General features: G+C 32.5%; 1 protein-coding gene across 1 annotated transcript in view; it reads left to right on the forward strand.

The window, feature by feature from the left end:
- The first annotated feature begins 116 nt into the window (after positions 1–116).
- LOC140437385 (gametogenetin-binding protein 2-like) overlaps positions 117–22,064 on the forward strand; it is a 39,191-nt gene continuing 17,243 nt past the window's right edge. Inside the window, exons 1-6 of the mRNA XM_072526890.1 lie at positions 117–361; positions 5,332–5,522; positions 11,156–11,296; positions 16,311–16,561; positions 18,057–18,225; positions 19,228–19,526. Of these exons, the coding sequence (XP_072382991.1) occupies positions 260–361; positions 5,332–5,522; positions 11,156–11,296; positions 16,311–16,561; positions 18,057–18,225; positions 19,228–19,526 (1,153 nt within the window). The 5' untranslated portion in view covers positions 117–259. The remainder of the gene's footprint in view (positions 362–5,331; positions 5,523–11,155; positions 11,297–16,310; positions 16,562–18,056; positions 18,226–19,227; positions 19,527–22,064) is intronic.

Raw genomic sequence — 22,064 nt, forward strand, 5'->3', positions numbered from 1 at the left:
CCATGGACATTGGACATGGAATACTGTATAGTAATCAGTTTTCTGTAACTTTAAAATAAACAGGTTGATACAAGGTACAAATTAAAAAAGAAGTAGTTGTACTCATATTTGTCATTTGACAGGTTTTGAATTGTTCATCAAATTGCAAATGGCAGTAGTGTCATGTTGTTCTAAGGTGTTACGTTATTTATTTGGTGAAAATTAACATTAAAAAAGTTGTTTGATATTGGAATAACTAGAATTTTGTAAAATCATTGCTATGAATAACAAGGAAAAGCTACCGAAACTGGTGGATGTACATCATCAGAAGAATCCTCTTAGTAGGAGGCAATTGCCCCTTGTTGTTGATGATAATTTAACGGTATGGCATTTACGTATTTTCTAACATAGTTTTTAAATAATTTTATGCTATATTCTTTACAAAAGATATCGGTTCATGTTCAAATAATAATTACATATATTGAAGTGATTTGACCTAGAAAGTTCAAACTCTCCCTTTTTTACTTCCCTGTACACATCTGATATTTCAGGTAAGAATATTTGCGGTCCAGTTTGGTTTACTTTTAAAAAGATTGGTTATTTATGAATATCGATCGGGACCACTTTATTTTTGTGTGTTAATATCTTATTAATTATAAAAAGACAGACATATTGTTTTATACAGGGAAGTAATGTAAAGGTTAAGAGTAAAATATATTATGTTTATAGAAATATCTTATTTGGTTTTTTGTTTCAATGTATTTTAATAAGGCTATCAAATGTATTAAAAAGCTATTATATTGCACTTAAGTATATAGAACTAAGTGTAAATAAAATAAACAGGTGGACTGCAATATCCTTCATTCTGTTACCAGTACAGAAAGTATGTTTATTGGGATATATTTTTACCATTTGTGACTCTAATTTAAATATTCCAATCCCCAAAATATAAACAAAATTAGTGTAGTAGGTATCTGAAAATCTAGGCTTTATGTTAAGAGATTTAGTATACCACAGCAACAAAATCTAAAGTTAAAGATTTCAATGTATACTATCATTAATGTCTTCCATGTCCCAAACAATTAATGACAAATAATAGGAAGAAACAGTGTTTGACAAATATATAGGAAGATAAAATAGATTAATTAGAATAACCAAAATGAAGCATATAAGTCTAAGAGGAAAGTAAATGTCAATTCATTATACACAATGTGAGGTGAAGGAATTTTAGATCTAATAACTAGAAGATGTGAGCTGGAGATATAAACTAAATGTAGGAAGACAAATTAAGAATTATAATAACCAAAATAAAGCATTTAAGTCTAAGGGGAAAGTGAATGTAAATTCGTTATACACAATGTGAGGTGTAGGAATTTTAGATCTAATAACTAGAAGATGTGAGCTGGAGATACAAAATAAATGGAGGAAGACAAATTAAGGTGAGAAGATCAAATCACAAGAGAGACACTTATGACCATAGACATATAATACAAATACTGAGTGTAGCAACACAGGCCTGTTCCCCCAGTGTTACAGAGAAAACTGATGCAAAGCAGTCCCTGCATCTCTTTCTAATGGGCTAGGTTTATCGACCAGGTGACCTTCCCACTATAATCTCCAAACACAAGAGGGGTAGCAACTGAAATATAACTTAAATGTTTGATGTAACAGAGGAAGAGTCACATGGAATTATCTTTGCTTTCAGATATTGGGGTTTGATTCTCCTACTGGTTTTTCTTGTTTTATTTTTTATTTTAAACTGTATTAAGTTTATTCGATTTTTTTAAATCTGTAACTAAATCTTGCAAATAATAAATGTGTGTATCTCTAAAAAATGTAAAAGGCAACTGAGCTTATTAATTTAAGTACAGTCCATCTAATTTACTTACCGTTGCACATCATCATCATTGACAGATTGAAGTTGACATAATTGCCAAAGTATAAAAAAATCCTGAATCCATTTTAAATCAAATAGGACACATAATTATTGCAAAAGTGGATTATACAACAAAACAAATTAATATTTAATGTAAATAAATAGAAACAAAACAAGAGTTAAAAAATAATCTTGTTAAAAACAATTTGAGCCGCTTGTATACGTCGTATAAATGGAATACTTAAACAAAAACAACACTTTTTTCATTACTTATTAACATTAGTCAACACTGCAACTGTCAAATAAGTGTTACCAATTTATGCCAAAATATCACCTTTGATTCGATTACAGTTACAGTGTGTTCCGAACAAATTTTCTTTATAAAAACGCTTTATAATGCATTTATACAAATTAAATGAAACATATTATTGTGTATTTCTTTAAGTTAACATTAATAGAAATCTTTAAATATTATTTCTACGCGTATATAATAAAACAAGACCATTTCCAAGGCAGATGAAAATCTCCTGCTTATATTTGAACGAAGGATTCTGAGAAGAATATTCGGTGGCATCTGTGAAAATGGTGTTTGGAGAAGGAGGCACAACTACGAGATATATCACAGATATAAACATATATTTGGTGGTAAAGACGTAATATCTTTATAAAAATGGGAAGACTAAGATGGGCAGGACATCTGGCAAGATCACAGCCGAGAACCTCCTAGAAGAATCCTTATGTCGCAACCTGTGGGAAGTAGAAGTAGGGTGTCGTCTCTGGTGTAATTACACCGGAGACGACAAGGGGTAGGCCAAAACTCAGATGGAGGGATGGTGTAAATGAGGATGGTAGACAAATAGGCGCAGCAAACTGGCAACAGTTGGCAATGGATAGAACTGACTGGCGTAATAGACTTGGGAAGGTCGAGGCTCTTTTATAGGGCTGTAGCACCAATGATGATGATGATGAATGTTGCATTCTGGTAGCTCTAAGAATTAGTAAACTTTTATTTGTTGCAAAAATTTGTACTAGAGGTTTATGTTTAGTAAATAATGTAAATTTTCTATTACACAAGTAATTAAAAAAAATTTTTACACCAAAAATGATACTGTATGCTTCCTTATCAATTTGTGAGTATTTTTGTTGTGTAGGACTCAAAGTTTTTGAGGCAAACTGTATAGGTCTGGAAAAACATGTGAAAGTACTGCTCCCACTCCATAAGGTGAAGTATCAGTAGCCAAGATTAATTTTAAATTTGGATCATAATGGCACAAAACTTTATCTGAAGAAATTAATCTTTTAGCTGTATCAAATGCATTTTGACATTGCTTAGACCATATGAATGGGACATTATTTTTAAGCAAATTACTCAATGGTTTTAGAAGTGTATTTGTATTTTTAATAAAGCATTTATAATAATTTACTAATCCAATAAAAGAACGTATTTGAGTTTTATTTTCAGGAATAGGTGCATTAATTATTGCATTTATTTTATCTTTGCATGCTGAAATTCCATGTTTATTTATTTTAAACCCACAATACTCAATTTCACATTTTAAAAACTCACTCTTTTCAACATTTATTCTTTATTACGCTCTGCTAATTTCTTGGAAATTTGATCAAGTCTTTCAATGTGTAATTTTGTATTTGGTACTGTGACTTTTATGTCATCTTGAAAAATTGAAATTCCTTCTATACCCTGTAATATCCATTAACTGTTGGAATTTAGCTGGGGCACAAGCTATACCAAACATTAATTGGTTTGAACAATATAATCCTTTAGGTGTAATTAAAGTATGCAAGTGTCTCATTTCCGGCTTAACCTGTAATTGTAAAAATGCCTTAGTGATATCTATTTTGGAAAATGTTTCTCCTCCTGCCATTTGAGATAACAAATCCTCAGGAGTGGGTAAAGGGTGCTCATCAATTTCAATATGTGGATTTAATGTTACCTTAAAATCACCACAAATTCTTATGTCTCCATTATGTTTTATTACTAGGACAAAGAATCAATTTCTGCCTCCACCTTAGACCAGAAAGCAAAGGGTACTGAACATGGTTTGAAAAAAATAGGTTTAATACCAGGTTTTAAATAAATTTATGCTTCCATACCTGTGATTTGTCCAATAGATTTATTAAATAAACTTTTATATTTTGTAAACAATTGTTGTAACTCCTTTTCTGCAATTGAGACAGTGTTCACATTGTGTAAATTTATATCTAATGAACATATCTACTCTCTTCCAACCAATGAAGGACCCCTTCACCATCAACTATGTATAATTTCAAGGATTTAGGTTTATTCTGATGCTCAACTGATACCAAAGCCATACCTAAAACATGTAATTCATTTTTACTATAAGTAGCTAACTTTATATTAGTATTTTGTAGTTGTAATTCAGTAAAATTCTCATTAAATACATTGTTGTTAATAATACTGACTGCAACGCCTGAATCGATTTCAAACTGTATTGGTTTGTTATTTACTTTCAAATTAATGTGTATGTAGTGTAGAATTACCATCTGTAATACATCTATCTATCTACCATCTTGTAATACAAACTTAAATATATGCAACAAACATAACAAAATGCAATTTATTAACAACATAAATAGCAACAATAAAAACTAAAGTTTATTTTTGAAATTTTACCCAACCCTTTTTACAACCCATTGTAGAAATCGTTCCTGGAAAATAAAAGTGACTATGAGCTTTATAAATTAATGCAGAGAGCAGATATCGTTAGATTTGTAAAGTCACAAAGACTTAACTGGCTTGGTCACTTAGAAAGGGTGCCACATAATGGTGCTGTAAAAGTAAACCAGAGATTAGATCCAGAAACCCCAAGGATATAGGACAAGAGGAAAGCCCTGTAAAAGGGGGATAGATGATGTAGAGGAAGATCTTAAAACCGTGAACATCAGGCGTTGGCGAGGAAAGTATCCAACAAGGCAGAATGGAAGAATGTTGATAAGAAGACCAAAACCCACAAAGGGTTATAGCGTGTTTAGAAGAATATTTACAAATGAAAAGCTTTTAATAAAAATTAATGAATATATACTCCCATTATTCTTCTTTTTTGAATGAAACAAGTCTGTAACAGTATATTTATTTGAGCTATTAATAGTGAGAGGTAGGAATTTTTGTGTTTCTGACAATAAATTTGCCAAAATATTCCCAAACTGAACAAATGGACTATACCAACTTTTTGTACTCTGCTACAGCTTTTTACTTTAGTATGATTTTGCTATTAGTTATTAATATTATTTTGTATTAGTCTTATAAATATCTTGTATGTATTAAAAAATAAATGCTATGAAATCTCTACTAGTAATAGAAATTTAAATCTGAACATGAACATTAAAAACCAGCTTGACTGCTATTTTAAACCTTTTTATAATCTATTAGTTATATTATGTGTACATAATTTATATAATAATATTACACTTTTATGAACCAGAACTATTTTTTCTAGCTTGTTATGGATATCAAAGGGTCTGGGATTATATGTGATAATCAAGTTTTACGTGGCAAAGAGCTTGAAGAATTTGGTTGCAAATGGAGTGTCCTGCCACCTTGTGAATTACGAAATGCTCTTCAAATTACTAAATCAGAATTAATGCATGTTTTAAATCAAAATGTGCCATGTGTTGGATGCAGAAGAAGGTAAGTTAATTTCTTATAATAATATTGTTTCAGTTGTGTTAAATAAGTTAACCCCTAAACCAATAAATTGCAATTCTAAATCAAGCAAAAACCAATATTTTATGATATAAGGACACTGATAATTAATAAAATAAAATATAATTAGGAGATTTTTTTTAAGAATCCATCTGTTATAAACTGGTGACACTGCAGCTAGTTGACTTATTGTACATCTTTCATTTATTCATGATTACCCACTAAAGAATTGTGGAACTGTGTACTAGCTTGTCATCATCATCTTTGGCTCTACAACCCTGTGTGGTCTTGGCCTGTTCAAGAATTAGTCTCCATTCCCCCCTATCTTTCACCCTGGCTTTCCAATTTCTGCCCCCTAGATTCCTCAAGTCATCTTCGACTTGAGTATTAAATCTAGATCTTGGCCTGCCTCTCTTCCTGGTTTCTACTGGCTCTTAATATAATATCTGTCTTTGGGGGTCTCCAGTGTCCATTCTTTCAAGGTGTCCTAGCCACCTTAGTCTATTAATTTTAATAGACCAGATGATGTTACATTTTTCATAGCATTGATACAACTCAAAATTGTAGCGCTTTCCCGCGCCATATCCCGCTTTCTTGTACTCCTCCGTATATGTGCCTAAGTATTCTTCTTTCAAAGCGGCCCAACAGTTCTTCGTCGCTTTTTACCATAGTCCATGTCTCTGACGCATATGTCCGGACAGGTTTAATAAGAGTTAAGAGCTGCTTTAGTCCAAAGTAAGCTCTGTTCGCCAGGTATATTCTTCTCTTAATTTCTACGCTTACTAGGTTGCTGTTATTTAGTTGTGTTCCAAGATATATAAACTCCGAGACCCCTTCGAATGTGTGTGCTTCTGTCACCAGATCTTGTGGTGCCGCTATTTGTGTGCTGTTCGTGACCTTCATGTATTTTGTTTTGGATACGTTGACCTGCAGTCTCATTGTCTTCGCGGCTTTTTCTAATGTTTCAAAAACCAATATCAGGTCTCTTTTTGTCCATGTTACTATGTCAATGTCATCTGCGTAGGCCAATATCTGTACACTTCTATTGATGATCGCACCTCTGGTTGTTATGCCCGATTTCTCTATGGCTCTTTCTAGCGCGATGTTAAACGATAGGCACGATAGACTGTCTCCCTGGCGTAATCCAGTATGTGATTGAAAAGACCTTGACACAAGACAAAAATCAAGATGTGTTTTAAAGGCAAAGAGTGCAGCTTTTATATGCAGTTTTTGTATTTTGCCGAAAAAACAGTTTTTATAAAGGTGTATTGACTACCACCAACGCGGCTCCCGCGTTTTGACAAACTTTGTTCAAGTATCGGCCCAAGTATGATTAATTTTATGTGTCTAATATTCCGCTGGTATGAATGCTTACAACAAAATGAATGCATGAATAATGTAAATACCCTAAACGAAAATATCGTAGAAGCTATTGGAAAGGCTCAAGTAAAATGCTGCCCTAAAAGACGCCAAGAGGAAAAAATAACTATTGAAACAAAGCAACTAATGGAAACTAGAAGAAAAATCAAAAGAAAAGAAAGCATTGACGAAGAAGAACTGCGGAAAATAAACAAAGAAGTATCAAAAGCTATAAGGAAATATTTAAGGAAATTTAAGAATGAAAAAGTCCAGCGAACTATAGAAGAGAATAAAATGTCTGAAAGTCCTGAGAAGACGACTAAACAATGGAAAATGCGAAATACATAAACTAAAGAACAAAGAAGGAGTCCCCACATCAAATAGAGAAGAACTACTACACATAGTTGAAGACTTCTATCAAGAACTATACACAAGCCAAAGAGAAGACCAAAAGAACTTGGAATCCGCCGCATCACGCAAAATTATCAACCAGGGTTCAGAGCTCATGCCAGAGATCACTAAGCGATATCCAGGACGCAATGAAAAAGATGAAAAACAACAAAGCGCCAGGAGAAGATGGAGTCGTAATAGAAGCTATAAAGATGGGCGGACGTGCCCTTCTCAACCAAATAAAAATGTTGTTTAATCTTTGTCTAACAGATTGTTGCATACCAAAAACATGGAACAATTCAGTAAGAATTTTACTACACAAGAAAGAAGACAAGGCGCACCTAGAAAACTATAGACCAATCAGCTTATTGAACCACATCTATAAAATGGTTACCCAAATGATTACGACAAGACTAGAGAAAAAGTTAGATTTCTACCAGCCCCAGAACAAGCTGGCTTCCGCTCAAAATTCGGAACAAACGATCACCTACAAACAGTAAAAACCTTAATAGAAAAGTCGCTAGAATATAACAGACCACTGGTAATTATCTTCGTAGACTTTAACAAAGCCTTCGACACTGTGGAATTAGACAGCATTATAACTGCTCTAAACAATAGTAGAATAGATTACCGGCTCACAAAGCTAGTCCGAACATTATACCAAAACGCCACAATGCGTGTAAAACTACATGATACCACCAGAGAAATTCATATCAAGCGAGGTGTGAGAGACACTCTCTCACCTAAATTATTTATAACGGTCCTCGAATACGCCTTTAAAATGCTACAGTGGGAAAATAGAGGAATAAAAATAGATGGAGAAATGCTCAATCATCTGCGTTTTGCCGACGACATAGTACTTATTACCGAAGATCTGGGTGAAGCACAACAAATGGTACAAAAATTAGAAAATGTATCTTCAGTATCATTTAGATAAAATTACTCAAATCACTCAAATTACACTATCATTAAGATATGTTGCAAATAATTGGTAATGTTTGTTCACCATGAGTAATGTCTGAGCTTATCTTTATTATATCAGAAAGACTATAGGCTACATTAACTCTGGGAATATGTTCTGACAAATAATTTTTTGAACGATCATTGATTTGATATTTATTTGTTATTGATTTAATATTAATTTGATATTGATCAAAATCCTGCCGCCTGTCAACGTTTTTGTAGAAAGATAAATATCTCAAAAAATATAGTTTTTTTATTTTTGGACCCTTATACAAAATCTGTCTTAATATTTTACAAATAATTTAAAATACAATAATATATAGGATGTTCCATTAAAGTGCAAATTATCAGATTTCAAATTTAATTATTTTAGAGATGTCTGATTTGTGTTATGAAACATCCTGTATAATGGTATAAGCCAAAATTGTATCAATTATATCAAGGTTTTTTACATGTGTCTCAAAAGATATAGAATATTTACTGGTTTACTTAATCAAATTTGCAATTCATCATATAAATACACATAATATGATTTATTAATTAAAAAGTCAAGGATTTTTTTTAGAAACTTATGACTATCTTTTTTGTAATTAATCTTGAGTTAACCGTTTTATTATTTTTAGTTTATAATAAATAAATAAATATAGTAATTCTATAGGGAACTAAATCTTAAACTTTACTTATTTACCCATAATATTAAATTTATTGCCTTTTATTGTCTTGTCTTATTTATTTTCTTTTCTATTTAGCCAGTTGATCTTTTTGTACTTTTATTTAACATATTTAGGGGTTAAATGTGACGTAAATGATTTTTTTTTTCATCTGTTTCCCCTATTTATTTTTCTGACAACTCTTTTTCTATCCATAATTTTCAATTATTCTATAAACTACGTTTACTTTATATTACTTTGAAAAACATGACCCAAAACACTGTCAACCAATCCTTATCGTCGATGTCATATGCTTAATATACTGGAGTATATTAGAAAATATATAACATCGTTCGTTATCGCTCATAAAATTTGAGGTTATCTCGAAAATTGCTGTGCGGTACATTTAGTGGTAATTAAGAATCTGATACATCATTCAATACGATACAATATCTATTATAACAAAATGCTAAATAAGTTCTCAGTTAGTCATCACTTATATCAAGCTCTGACGTCACAATGAGCGAAGTTTAGAAAATCTTTCCAAACATTTCTAATTTGTGTGTATTTGTCCCATAAGAAGTTGGAAATATTGATTTTTTTGTTTGAAGGGTAAATAAGGACTTTTGGTTATGAACATTCGTTGTGTGCGATTAGTATTATTTATTGGTCGTGAATTTGTGAGGTAAGAACATATTTTAAGGTTACGTTATTGTTTGATTAAAACTTTTACTCTATTTCAAGGTATTTTATTATTTTTGTCGGGGTTATTTCAAAATTTATTCACGAAGTTGAAAAATATTTATATTAATGTTTTATTCTTTTTTAAATGCTAGTGATTTTATCCCCTAAAAGACTATACATTTTCGTTTTCTCGTAGTTTAAATAGTTAATAGTAGTTTTTTTGTCATAACTGAAAAATTCAGTAATATTGGATATCTTCAAAATACGTTTACTAGCCATTATATGCTTATATCTAAAAAATAACAAACTCAAAAACTATTACAACATTCAAAAAACATTTTTTTAAACACTCACTATGGCAATTAGATAGAAAGGTTTCCACAGATGGTATATTACAACTGAAAGTCCTTATTCACTACTTAAACTACGAGAAAACGAATATCTTTAGTCTTTGCTTTTACAGGATAAAATCACTGGCAACGAAAAAGAATAAAAGTCCTTATTTACTCTTCAAACAATTAAAAAACCATAATTTCCAACTTCTTATATGACAAATACAAACGAATTAGAAATCTTTGGAAAGGTTTTCCAAGCTCTGCCCATTGTGACGTCACACTTGCGACGTCACACTAGCCCATTCATGAAAGTTAAATCGGGCGCGGCGACCAGAGTCGAGACGAGATCGTTTTAGTGGATGTAGGGTAATCCCCGAGATGCGATGAACTTAGTAGGTGTTTAACCAATCAGAATATAGCCGTGTTGACCATGGAACAAAATAGTTCAGTTTGGCAGTGTTGGCATGTTTTGTAATGTATTTCTTGTATGCTTCAAATATAAAGAGGGAAAGCTTTTAAAAAATACATTTTGATCATATTATTTTATGAATTCTGCAATTTTTGAATTTATATAAAACAGGAACGAGTAAAATATTTGTTTTTTTTTGAGATTAATTGCAGTTAATTATTAGAGATTTTGTTGGCAATTGACCTTTGAGAGATTAGCGGATAGATTTGGCAATCCTCCTACCAGTTGACAGATTACAGCAGATGTCCACCAAACGTTAATTTTAAGACCATTTCCTTTATCATTTTGGAATGTACCTATTACAAATTGTACTGTAAACTTCCTCTTACTTGAAATTGTGCGGTGAGTTTGTCCCCTTAATTTTCTATTGCTTCTAAATGTAACACTGAATAATTTTGTTAAGGATTGTGGCTTATTTTCATATAGCGATTGATTCTAAGGATGTGGCAACACAAGCCAAAATATTTTGTTCTATGGTTGACGTTTGCGACTATATTCTGGTTATCTTCTCGTTAACGTTGCCCTTCTAGTTTACTATGTAATTTAAAATTGAAAACCTCTTTTCTCTCTACTGAAAAAACTTTAAAATGTCGTCATTACCACTTGAAAACGGAGTGCTTGGTGATGACGATCTGAACCCGAGTTTACCAGTAAAAGCCCATGCAACCAGATACGAATTGAGTTTGGATTTATGGTTAAAGAGGTTAATAATTATAATTGTTTCTCGTTAATTATGTGCTATATATTTATTAACTTTTTTTTTTGCAGTGTGGATAGACTTTATTTTCAGTTATTCAATTATGGGCATCCAACATTGGATCCATTGATTGTTAAACCTGATGGAACTATCACTATTAGAGAAGATAAACAGGCTTACCCAATTTTGGGATCCATTTTTCATGATCATTCGTAAGTAATTTAAAATTGTATGTTTTTATATTTAAAAAAAATCTGATTTTTATTTATTAAAATAAAATTTGCAAATATTTTTGATTAAATTATGATTTGATAATTTGGACACTTATATGATAAATTAATTTCTTTATTCATCTTAAAATTTCTTATTTTTTTATTGATTTATTTATGTGTTTCTTCTGGCATTTTTACATTAACTACAGATTACTTACTTATTGAAGTGAATACTTCTTACTGCTCAATATGATATTTTTCACGGGCCGAAAATCCTATTTAGCGTGAACAATCGAGACGGGTGTAATAACCCTGCGTTACACTGTAATATATATAATATACATACATATACACTAGCACTTATTACAATTATATATAACATATTTTTTTGGATAATTTTTATTTTAAAATATATGTATGAAATAAATTTTTTTATAAAATTATAGTTAGAGTGCCCGCCGGCAAATTTTTTAGAGATTTATACTCTCTTGACACTTCTTGTACGGCTTCCTTAGACCAAGTCTGCCACAGTTTTCCTCTATGACTTTTTTTGGTTCGGACGCGTTTTCCCCCTATATTTTCCGAAACATGACCGTTTCACGACATGTGCAAAAATGATATATACTCTTGCCATATTTATTGAATGGCTTGATTTCAGTGAATAATAAAAGGAAATAATATTCTCTGACGCCATAGATGGGACGGTAAGGGTGTCCACCCCCCAAACATGACCGAAAAACGGTCAGTGCAAAAATGATAAATAACCAGCAAATTTTTTCTGTATGCCTTGCTTTAACGAAGAAACTAACGGTTCTATTATTGTCTGACACCAAGAGCCAAGCCCTTTTTCCAGTCTGACGCGTCAAACGTGTGCTTCTTACGCCATCTCTAAAATGATTCATAACATTTTTTTTTCAAACATATTTCTCTTTTAAATTAAATGTTGAATACATTTCATAATTTGTCTGACACTCAAAAGGGGGCATATAGTGTAAAATTAAAAAAAAACATTTTTTAAAATATAATTCTTTAGTAGCACTTGGGCCTAGTGTGTGCGTCTATTTTTCAGATTAATTCTTTAATAAATAGGTGTTTTTTTTAAACATATATTTATTACAGCAAAATCATTGTTTAATTATAAATTAGAATGTTTAAATAATAAATAATCATAAAATAAATAAATAAATGTTTAAAAAACGAAAAAATCATTTTAAAAAATTGAAAAAAATCGTGATGAGTTATATAATATATTGTTTAATAATTTAAGTGTGTACTTTTTAAACATACTTATTGTAATTTAATTAATTTAATTCTCAAAATATCCCATAATCAGCTGTTCTAGAATCTTTTTGTATTTCGCGCTTCTAAGCGTCGGAGAAATATGTATACGTGTGAGTAAGAATACTGGTTTTGGTGTGCGTGACATTCTTTTTCGGATATCACCATATGGGCGGTAAGAGCTTGTCAAAGTATGGTCACTTATACACTCCCACGGTGCCTTACAGAGGGTCTTCGACCAGTCTATTTGAAGTACCCTCTGCGTATCTTTCATCTTAGTTGATAATTACTATCTCTTACACAAGGAATAATTGAAACACAAGAGTGGCAGGAGACAAGGTCCAGCCACAGAATCTAAAACGTTCGCAGAACCGGAGCAAAGCCTCGACATCGAACTCCCAGGGTGCAGAGACCCTATTTGGGAGCCGAGACCAGTCTGAGCCCGAGAGCAGAAAATGTCACATGTTTATAAGAATGTTATAATTTATATGGCATTCTCAGATCTCTCGGCCAATAGAAAAATCGAAAGATGTTTTAAGGCGGGGCGATGCGCATCAGGGTGCGTATTAGTCCACGACTAAGGCACCAGGACACCTTTCAATACCTTGTTTGAGAAATATCAATCTTACAAAAAAGATACTCTGGAGGGTAAATATGGCAAAACTGCTCAAGTATTTTTAATACATATATGTGCAGCTCATCGATTATTACTTATTAATGGATTATGCCATCCGAACAGCAGATTTGGAAATTTATAAATATACATTGCAAAAGATGATTAATATCTTTTTTATTATGAATCATCCTAATTATTGTAGATATGGATGTATTTATCTTGATAAATTAGAAAATATTGATATTACGCATCCAGGTTTGTTACTAGATGCTCTGAGTACAATTCTTGGCATTCGCAGACCTCCAAAACCATTTAGTCGAATCCCAACTGACATTACTTTAGAACAAACTATCAACGCAGATGCAGCTTCAACATCGGGAGAAAAGAAATCACTGACTCATTCAGTCGAAGAGAAAAATGGGCTATCACTCATTCTCTTCGTATAAGTTGAAAATGAACAAACCAGATTTTTTAAAGGAAAAAGCAATACTTCTAACAAACCGATAATAAAAGAATAAAAGTAGTGTGTCTAAAACATTATTTGCCAAAATAAAACAATACAAGAAAATAGTACTAAGTATAAATGAAAAAATAAAAACATGAAAATATCGTACACTAGTGGGTTTGGTTGAAACAACTTTTGCAGTAATGTGGTTCTTCTTTCCTTCGATTACAATGCCGTGTTTTCCATACCGTTTATAACGCACACAACATCTGACCCTTTTTTTAGTCGGATGTTGAATTAGATGATTTATGGACTGACGACGATTTGGTGTGGTGTTTTCACTCCGGCCAGATGCTAATAGAGACTGTATGATTGACAACTTGAACTCAGTCATTGTTAGCTTCCTTTGATTCACGGAAAATTCGTTATAGAGGTAGTTAGCATTTACTGAACTTGTTCCCCAGATGATTTCGATTATGAGCTTCCTATACCAGTTCGTGCATCTACGTAGGGCAGTATTGTAAGAATCAAGTCGATCACTAACATCCACTGAAAATTTCCCCTGGTCATAATCCAAGACACAACAAGGCTTATCTATTAATTAAGATTATTGTTCCTTTCTTTAACTTTTTTTGCTTTAACTTCTCCACATTTATATTTTCGATTGGAACGAAGTGTTCCAACAAGGTGCGTTTGATGATCGATCAGTGTATATGCAAGTGATCATTGCAAGTGATTTCAGTTGCTGACATATTATCGGTCGTGTCTTTTCTCACATATACAGACATGTTCCACGTATATCCTCTATTCGTGCATAGCTTGTACAGTTTGATCCCATAGCGATGCCTTTTCTTTGGTAAGTAATGCTGGAAAACTAGTCGACCCCTCCAAGGAACTACGGTTTCGTCAATGCATATCTTCTCTCCAGGTGTATAAGTGCCTTGGAAATTGAAAACAAATTTTTTTAAACGGTTATCAATTTTGCAGAGCTTGGTCGCAAAATGCCAGAATCGCAATAACATCTCAAAACGGTTTCTGGACATTGTTGATTTTGGAGTAGGAAGTAAAAATAGCTTATGTGCACTCGTGAAGCCGTGACCGAGGACCAGCATCTGCATTCAGTAAAGCTTGGGTGGCATATAAATTTGTTTCGTGCACCATATCGTTTATTATTTCATCTGGTAGAAGCAGTTGAAAATAATGTAGAGGGTCAGCCATAGCCAACATCCCACTCACAATCGGGTCCATTCCGGCTTATCCAGTAAAACTAAATTGTTTATGGTTTCCACCGGGTCTGTCCATATTAACTTTGATACATTGCGAGGATTATTGGCGCAAGGAAGGACTGGGAGGTTATTGACTGTAGGATTGTTGGGAAAAGGATTGTTGAATGGAGCAATATTAGTCTGTGCATTAATTGAAGGGGTATGAAATGGAGAATCATTGACTGCGGCACCATTTTGTTGACCATGTTTTTTTCGGGGACATTTTGTTGATGGCCCAGGAGCATCTTCATCGCTAGTAGAACCATGGGAGTCCGAACTTTCTCCATCAGTGGAAGCGTCATAATGAGGGTCGGCATCAGAGCCATCCATGTTTTCATCGCTCATGTCCAAGTTATCCAAAATCTTATTATCCTAGGAGTTCTCGAAGAAATTAGCAAACTGTTCTTCCAATTCGGCGTTTGATAAGTAATTTTCCAATTCTGCGTTTGATAAGTAACGGCGAGCCATAATTCACGTGTTTGAAGAATTTGAAACAAAACATTGTGACCGGACCGAATAAACTAAATCAACACTCAAATATATGTAGGTACATAAAAAAGTGATAAAATCGTATAGAACGCGATATCGTTGACAAAATACAAAGCTGTCCATAGTATTATAGATAAGACTTGCTTTAGCAAGTAATTTTAATCGTCAATTAATCATTTACTGATATTTACGATAATTTCCGGTACCTAAACAAGTCCTCTTTGTTTTTGACTTGAGTCGTTTCCCGTCTACCGGGCGCCGAAAGTTTTAGCGGACAGTCTACATAAATGTTACACTCGGCGTACGTTATAATAATAATCGTATTTATGCGAGTGTAACATTAATGTACACTGCAATAAATTGGGGTTGGAAATTGAAGGGGTTAAAATAAAATGAACATAACAGTTCAAAACCATTTATTAGGCCATTTAACAAAATAATATAGTTTTGGCGCACGACGAAAAAATTTAAAATATCATTAGCGGCGAGAGTGCTACTAAGTTAATTGTATGAGCGAAACAGGCCATATGCTAAATGTATCATACTAACGACACAGAACTTAAACTAAAGGTCTAAATGAAAACAAAAGTTTATTCTTGAAATTCTATAAAATTCGTTTTTGCAAATGGAAAGTTTTTAATGAAAATGAATGAATATACATATTTTTTTTATTTGAGCTGTAAATACTGAGAGGTAAAAATTTTTATATTGTATGTTTCCGACAATGAGTCTCAAAATATTTCCCTGTTGAGGGAACGTACCATACTAAGAGATTTCCGGTAAATTGATATGCATCAAGTGGGCGTGCCTATCGTACGATTTTCTTGCATACTTAACTTTTTTTTAAACTAACCTGAAAGTAAAAGTTTGTCACTGAAATATAAAAATGTATAATTTTAACCAAAAATATTTTGTTTTTAGTGTTCGATTGGCAAAATTAATTGAAAATCAACCAAAGAGAAACAAAAAGAGCGTTAGATGTCTATTACATTCTTTAGATTCACAACGTAGCAGACCTCTAACGCCAGTTTGGAGGGATGTGTGGGAGTGCATGAAGCCAGAGTGTAAGAAAGATGTCTGCTTGATTAAAGCATCTAGTCTTCATAGTACATTGGAAACATATTTGCGTAAGCATAGATTTTGTGGTGAATGTAGAACAAAAGTTTTAAAAGGTAAGCAAAAAACACTTTTTTGTCTAATTTTTACAAATGTCACAAAATTTTTAGCTTTATTGAACATAGATATATATGAATTTCTGTTATTTTTATTAATTTTCTCATTATACTTTTGTGATTTTCGTTAGTACTAACTAACATACTACGTAGTACTCAAACTCCGTCACCTTTTTGAAGTAATACTCTTTACTCTCGTTGTTTGTGGTAGTCTTTAGTTGCGTGTCTTTATATGTGGTCTGTCCCATTTCCATATACTTCGTTTTTTGCTCAATTTTTTGTTCATACTGTTTAGCCTTCACTTCAGAGTTTTGAAAATCCTCAGCAGTTTCCCTTTAGTTCTTGTCATTAACAATACATCATCCGCAAAGGCCAGCGCCTTGCTTCTGTTGTCATAAATCATACCTTTCGTTTATATTTCTTTCTCTCTCATTATTTCCTCCAACAAGAAATTGAAGAGTATTGTGAACAGCGGATCTCCTTGCTTTATTTAGTCCCTTTCTTGCTTCAATTTTTTTTGTTAGGCTTCCTTCTATTCTTACTCTATTGTCGGTCTCCACTAAGGTCATTTTTATTGGTCTGATCATCTTTTCTGATATTTCAAGTATTCTTAGGGCATGGTAAAGACGCCATCGTAAGCTTGTTTGAAATTTATAAATTATTAGCCTTAACTGTTGCTAGTATGTACTGCTTTGAATAATTTTTAACACGAATATTTGATCTATGATGGATCTGCCCTTTTGAATCCTCCCTGGTATTTACCAACCTGTTCGTTATAAGTGCCTTTCCAGTCTACTCTTATTACTCTGGCTCATATGTTACATCCAGGAGTGTGATACCCCTATAGTTTTAGCACACTGTTTTATCTCCCTTCTTATGAATGGGGCATACTATGGCCTCTCTCCATACTTCCGGTATTTCCTCCCGCTTCCAGATTTTCGTCAACAGATTACATATACGCGTTATAAGTGCTTCTCCCCCATGCTTGATAAGCTCTGCAGGAATACCATTGCCGCCTACATTTTTATTGTTTTTCATGCAATATGTAATTTCTCTTATTTCTTCCACGGTGAGAGTATCCATTGTTTCCGCCGTGTCGTTGACTTCCCCTATTATTTCCACTTGCTCCTCATAATTTCCATCCGGTTCTTCATTAATCAGCTCTCTGCAATGCTCTTGCCATCTATCTAGCTTCTCCTGCTTATCTCCTATTAGATGCCTTTCTTTACTCTTGTAGTAATTGTTTTCTTGCGTCTTGGTTACTGCTTCTTTTCGCCTGCTGGTAGAAGTTTCTCACTTCACATTTCTAGTGTTTGTCCATTAATTTTAGTCTTGCTTCGTTTCATTTGTTAATTTTTTACTGTATACATTTTTCTTATTATTTTGTCCATGATAATATTGAGCAGGTGGATCAATGGTCTCCCCAATTTAACGTCTCTTCTCATAAATTGAATTAGAGACTAAAAAACAATACTTAATGTAATTATATTTTTAGCTTATTCTTTGTTGGTGGAAGAACCCGAACCTACAAAAGAAAAGGGTTATGTATCTTCATTATATGCAGGTATTAAGAGATGCTTGCCTAGTAAACATCTCCATCTACAAGCTAAGACTGATATCATTACTAAGTTAATCAGTCGGGCAGAGCCTGAACTATTAGGAAGGTAAGTTTGTGTAATTTAAGTATGAGAATATTATTATTTGCATGAATAACTTCATTTTCTCATGTGGTAATTGCTGTACAAAATTAATTAAGTTACTACCAATGATTTTAAAAAATATTCTGAGATAATTGTGACTTTAAATGTACTCACTCTGTTACAGCAACCTTTGCAACTCTTTGAGTTTTTTGAGCACATACTGTTTTATTTTTAAATAGCAACTAATTTAAAATATGAAATCGGAAACTTCCACGGCCAGAGTCAGAATTAATTAATCATCTTCTAATTTGAACCACGCTTTCTTCTTTCTCTCGCATCTTCCATCGTGCTTGTCTTGTACTACAAACTTCATTTAGATCTTTCCAATGTTCTTTTAGGATTGTATCTCTTATGTACAAGCAGACAAAAATCTTTAATTCTCACAAACAAGACTTCTAAATAGAAATTACAGTCTCTTGTTTTTAAGAAAGTACTTCCTCCAGACTGTGTCCCATGTCTTCTTAAATGGTAAATTATAAAACGGGGTACAGCACATAGTCCTACACTTTAATTTGTTACCTGTAACACTGTAATTTGATGACCAAACTTTAATTTGCTTACTCATGGTGAATACGTTTGTTGTTCTTATAGAAATGTAAAGGGATCTGTTACAATGTTGTGAATCGATAATATTTTTATTTTCTTATTAGTAAATGACTTAATTAATTTGCATCTTGTACCATTAGTAGATTATGTTACATCTATGCGTCACCCTCCTCAATTTCTTGTACTATATAAAAATTTGTGTAAATGACAACCATTAGAACTGGTGTGTGTCATTTGAGACATGACCGCACAGGATTAAGTGATACATTTGTTATGTCTAGGTTGTAGGTATTTATAATGTAAATACAGATCTGTAAACATTTATTTTCCTCGTTTATTTGATAACCTTTACGTATTAAAAATAAATCACAACAGCTATTTTATTTATTTTGACGCTCATAATTAAATCGTTTGTTGCAGTCGTAGAGAAAGACACGCTAAAACTCTCGAAATTGCCCAAGAGGAAGTACTGACATGTTTAGGTATTTGCATGTACGAACGTTTGCATCGCATTTATATGAGGATGCGTGAAGAAGAATGTACCTGTCAAGTGTTCGCTGCCGTTGCTGTTCACACATTAAGTCGTAGTTTCGAGACTGCCGTAGAACGGATAAGGGGAGTATCGCAGTTAGAATTACTCTACGCGGAGTTCGAACGTGAAGAACAACAGAAACAAATCAGAAGGGAACAGAAGAAGATCAAACGCAAGCGTAAAAAGGGTGAGTGGAAACCGTTTATGGAATATCAGGATGAGGGGTTTTAGTTATACCCCAATAATCTAAAACCCCTCATACTAAATTTGGAACTTCTAATTGAACTCCCAAAAAATTACCCTATATATATATATATATATATATATATATATATATATATATATATATATATAAAGTTGTACATGGTCTAAAACCTAAAATGCAATCATCAGATATTAAATTTTACCAATATTATACGACGTATGTCAAAAATTATGAATTTCATTCAAGAATAAAGTACATTTCACAATATCGAAAATTGTTATTATGAAAAGTTGTTTGGAATTAAAAACTTTGTTATAATATGCAATTATATCCTTCTGATTAAAAAAAAACTTTTAATTTTTCTCAAATTACTGATACCGAACATAATTTTTATTTATTTCAAATATGATAACTCTTCCGTTCCGATAGAAAAAAGGTTATTAACTCTTAAATGTTCATTAGATGTTTAATGTATTTAGTTTTGTGAAAGTTATTTTATATAAAAATCATTTTTTTATCGCAATGGAAGAATTATCATATTTGTAATAAATGATTGTGGAGTACGCTGCTGATATTAAATCGCACAGTCAACAACGCTCTTTGAAAAATTTTAATTAAAGTGGTTTAAACAAACATAAAATTAGTAAAAACATTAGATTCTAGAAAAATAGTGACTAAAGTATCTTGTGAGAAAATTAAATAGAAAACCATAAACACTAGTGTATGTAGTTAATAAAAACTGGTGTCTGTTTACACTATTGCGGTACGAGTTGGTTCTAATACAAAAACTGGAAACAATATTGGGTATAAAAATAATTAAGATAATGAATGAAAGGTAAATATTTGTAATAATAATCAATTTAAATAATATGACATTTCGAACTAGAAATAGTGGGATTTATTTATATCTTTGCTTGTATATAACATATATCATCATTATTCTGGCTTTACAACCTTGCGTGGGTCCTAGCCTCCTCAAGAATTTCTCTCCAGTCGTCCCTATCCATCGTCTTTCTCCGCCAAGCACGTATTCCCATATTTCTCATATTTTCATCGATGTTATCAAGGAACTTTGTTCTAGGTCTTCCCTCTTCTTCTGTAACCAATGGATCTATTAAGGTGCGTTTTTCTAGCTGAATCATTTTGTTCCATTCGCATTACATGCCTGTTCCACCTCAGACGTCCTATCTTAATATGTTTTACGTTATCAGGTTCCTGGTATATCCTATAAAGTTCGAAGTTGTATCGTCTTCTCCACACTCCATTGTCATTCACTGCTCCATAGATTCGACTTAGTATTTTTCTTTCGAAACATGTTTTCATTATTTTTTGTTATCATTATTATTGTTTTGTAGAGTTTTATTTTTGTATTTCTCAATATAATTGTGGATTTAAGGAGGAGATTGAGTCCAAAATAGTATCTGTTGGTCGTGCAAATTCTGCGGTTTATCTCTGGGGTAGTATTATTTTCAGTGTTAAGGAGCGCTCCCAGGTATACAAATTCGTTCACTGCTTTAGTAACGTCGTTTTCTATAACAAGTGGTTATAGGATTTGTGGTTGCTTACTTATTTTCATATACTTCGTTTGGTTGGTGTTTATTATTAAACCCATTTTTGTAGCTGATTCTTTCAATGCTACATACGCCTCTCGTACAGCGTTTTCCGTTCTCTCAACAATATTGAAAATGCTATATCTTCCTTAAACTATACCAGCTCAGTAGGTATTGATCAAATCCCCACTAAAATAATTAAATACATTTCTTCATATATATCTCCTGTTCTGTCTCACGTCATCAACCTATCTGTCAAGGATGGCAAGTTTCCAAGTGACCTTAAAACGGGAGTAGTTAGTCCAATTTTCAAAAAGGGAGATCCATGTTTGGTTGATAATTACAGGCCAATCACCGTAACAAGTGTACTCTCTAAAATTATCGAAAAGTGTATTTAAAGTAAAATGTTAAATTTTCTGAATAAATATGATATCTTAAATAAATGCCAGCATGGGTTTCTTCCTAATAAATCTACAGAGAGTGCTTCTATTTCATTATTTAATTATATCTACGCTGCTTTGGATCGAAAAAGGTATGTGGGTGCACTCTTTTTTGACTTAACTAAGGCTTTTGACTCTATTGACATTGAAATTATACTGCATAAATTAGAAGCCCTTGATTTTCGGGGTCATTTCTTGAACTGGTTAAGGTCATACTTACAACATCGTAAATTCCTAGTAAAAATCGATAATAAGAAGTCATCTATTTTTAATCTTGATCAAGGTGTACCGCAAGGCTCCGTATTGGGACCCTTAATTTTTTTTTATATGTCAATGATTTGATAAATTTTTTAACTGCAGATCATACAGTTCTTTATGCAGATGATTCAACAATTGTAGTTGACGAGTCAACTGAAGTCGAACTCATTTCAAAAATGAACTTAGTAGCACAGGAATTTACAACCTGGTGTAAAAGGAACTCTTTAATGGTAAATGCAAAGAAAACTATTTGTATGCAGTTCTACTCGCGC

Source organism: Diabrotica undecimpunctata, chromosome 3 (genome assembly GCF_040954645.1).
Source record: "Diabrotica undecimpunctata isolate CICGRU chromosome 3, icDiaUnde3, whole genome shotgun sequence".
In the NCBI taxonomy this organism is placed as follows: Eukaryota; Metazoa; Arthropoda; class Insecta; order Coleoptera; family Chrysomelidae; genus Diabrotica; species Diabrotica undecimpunctata.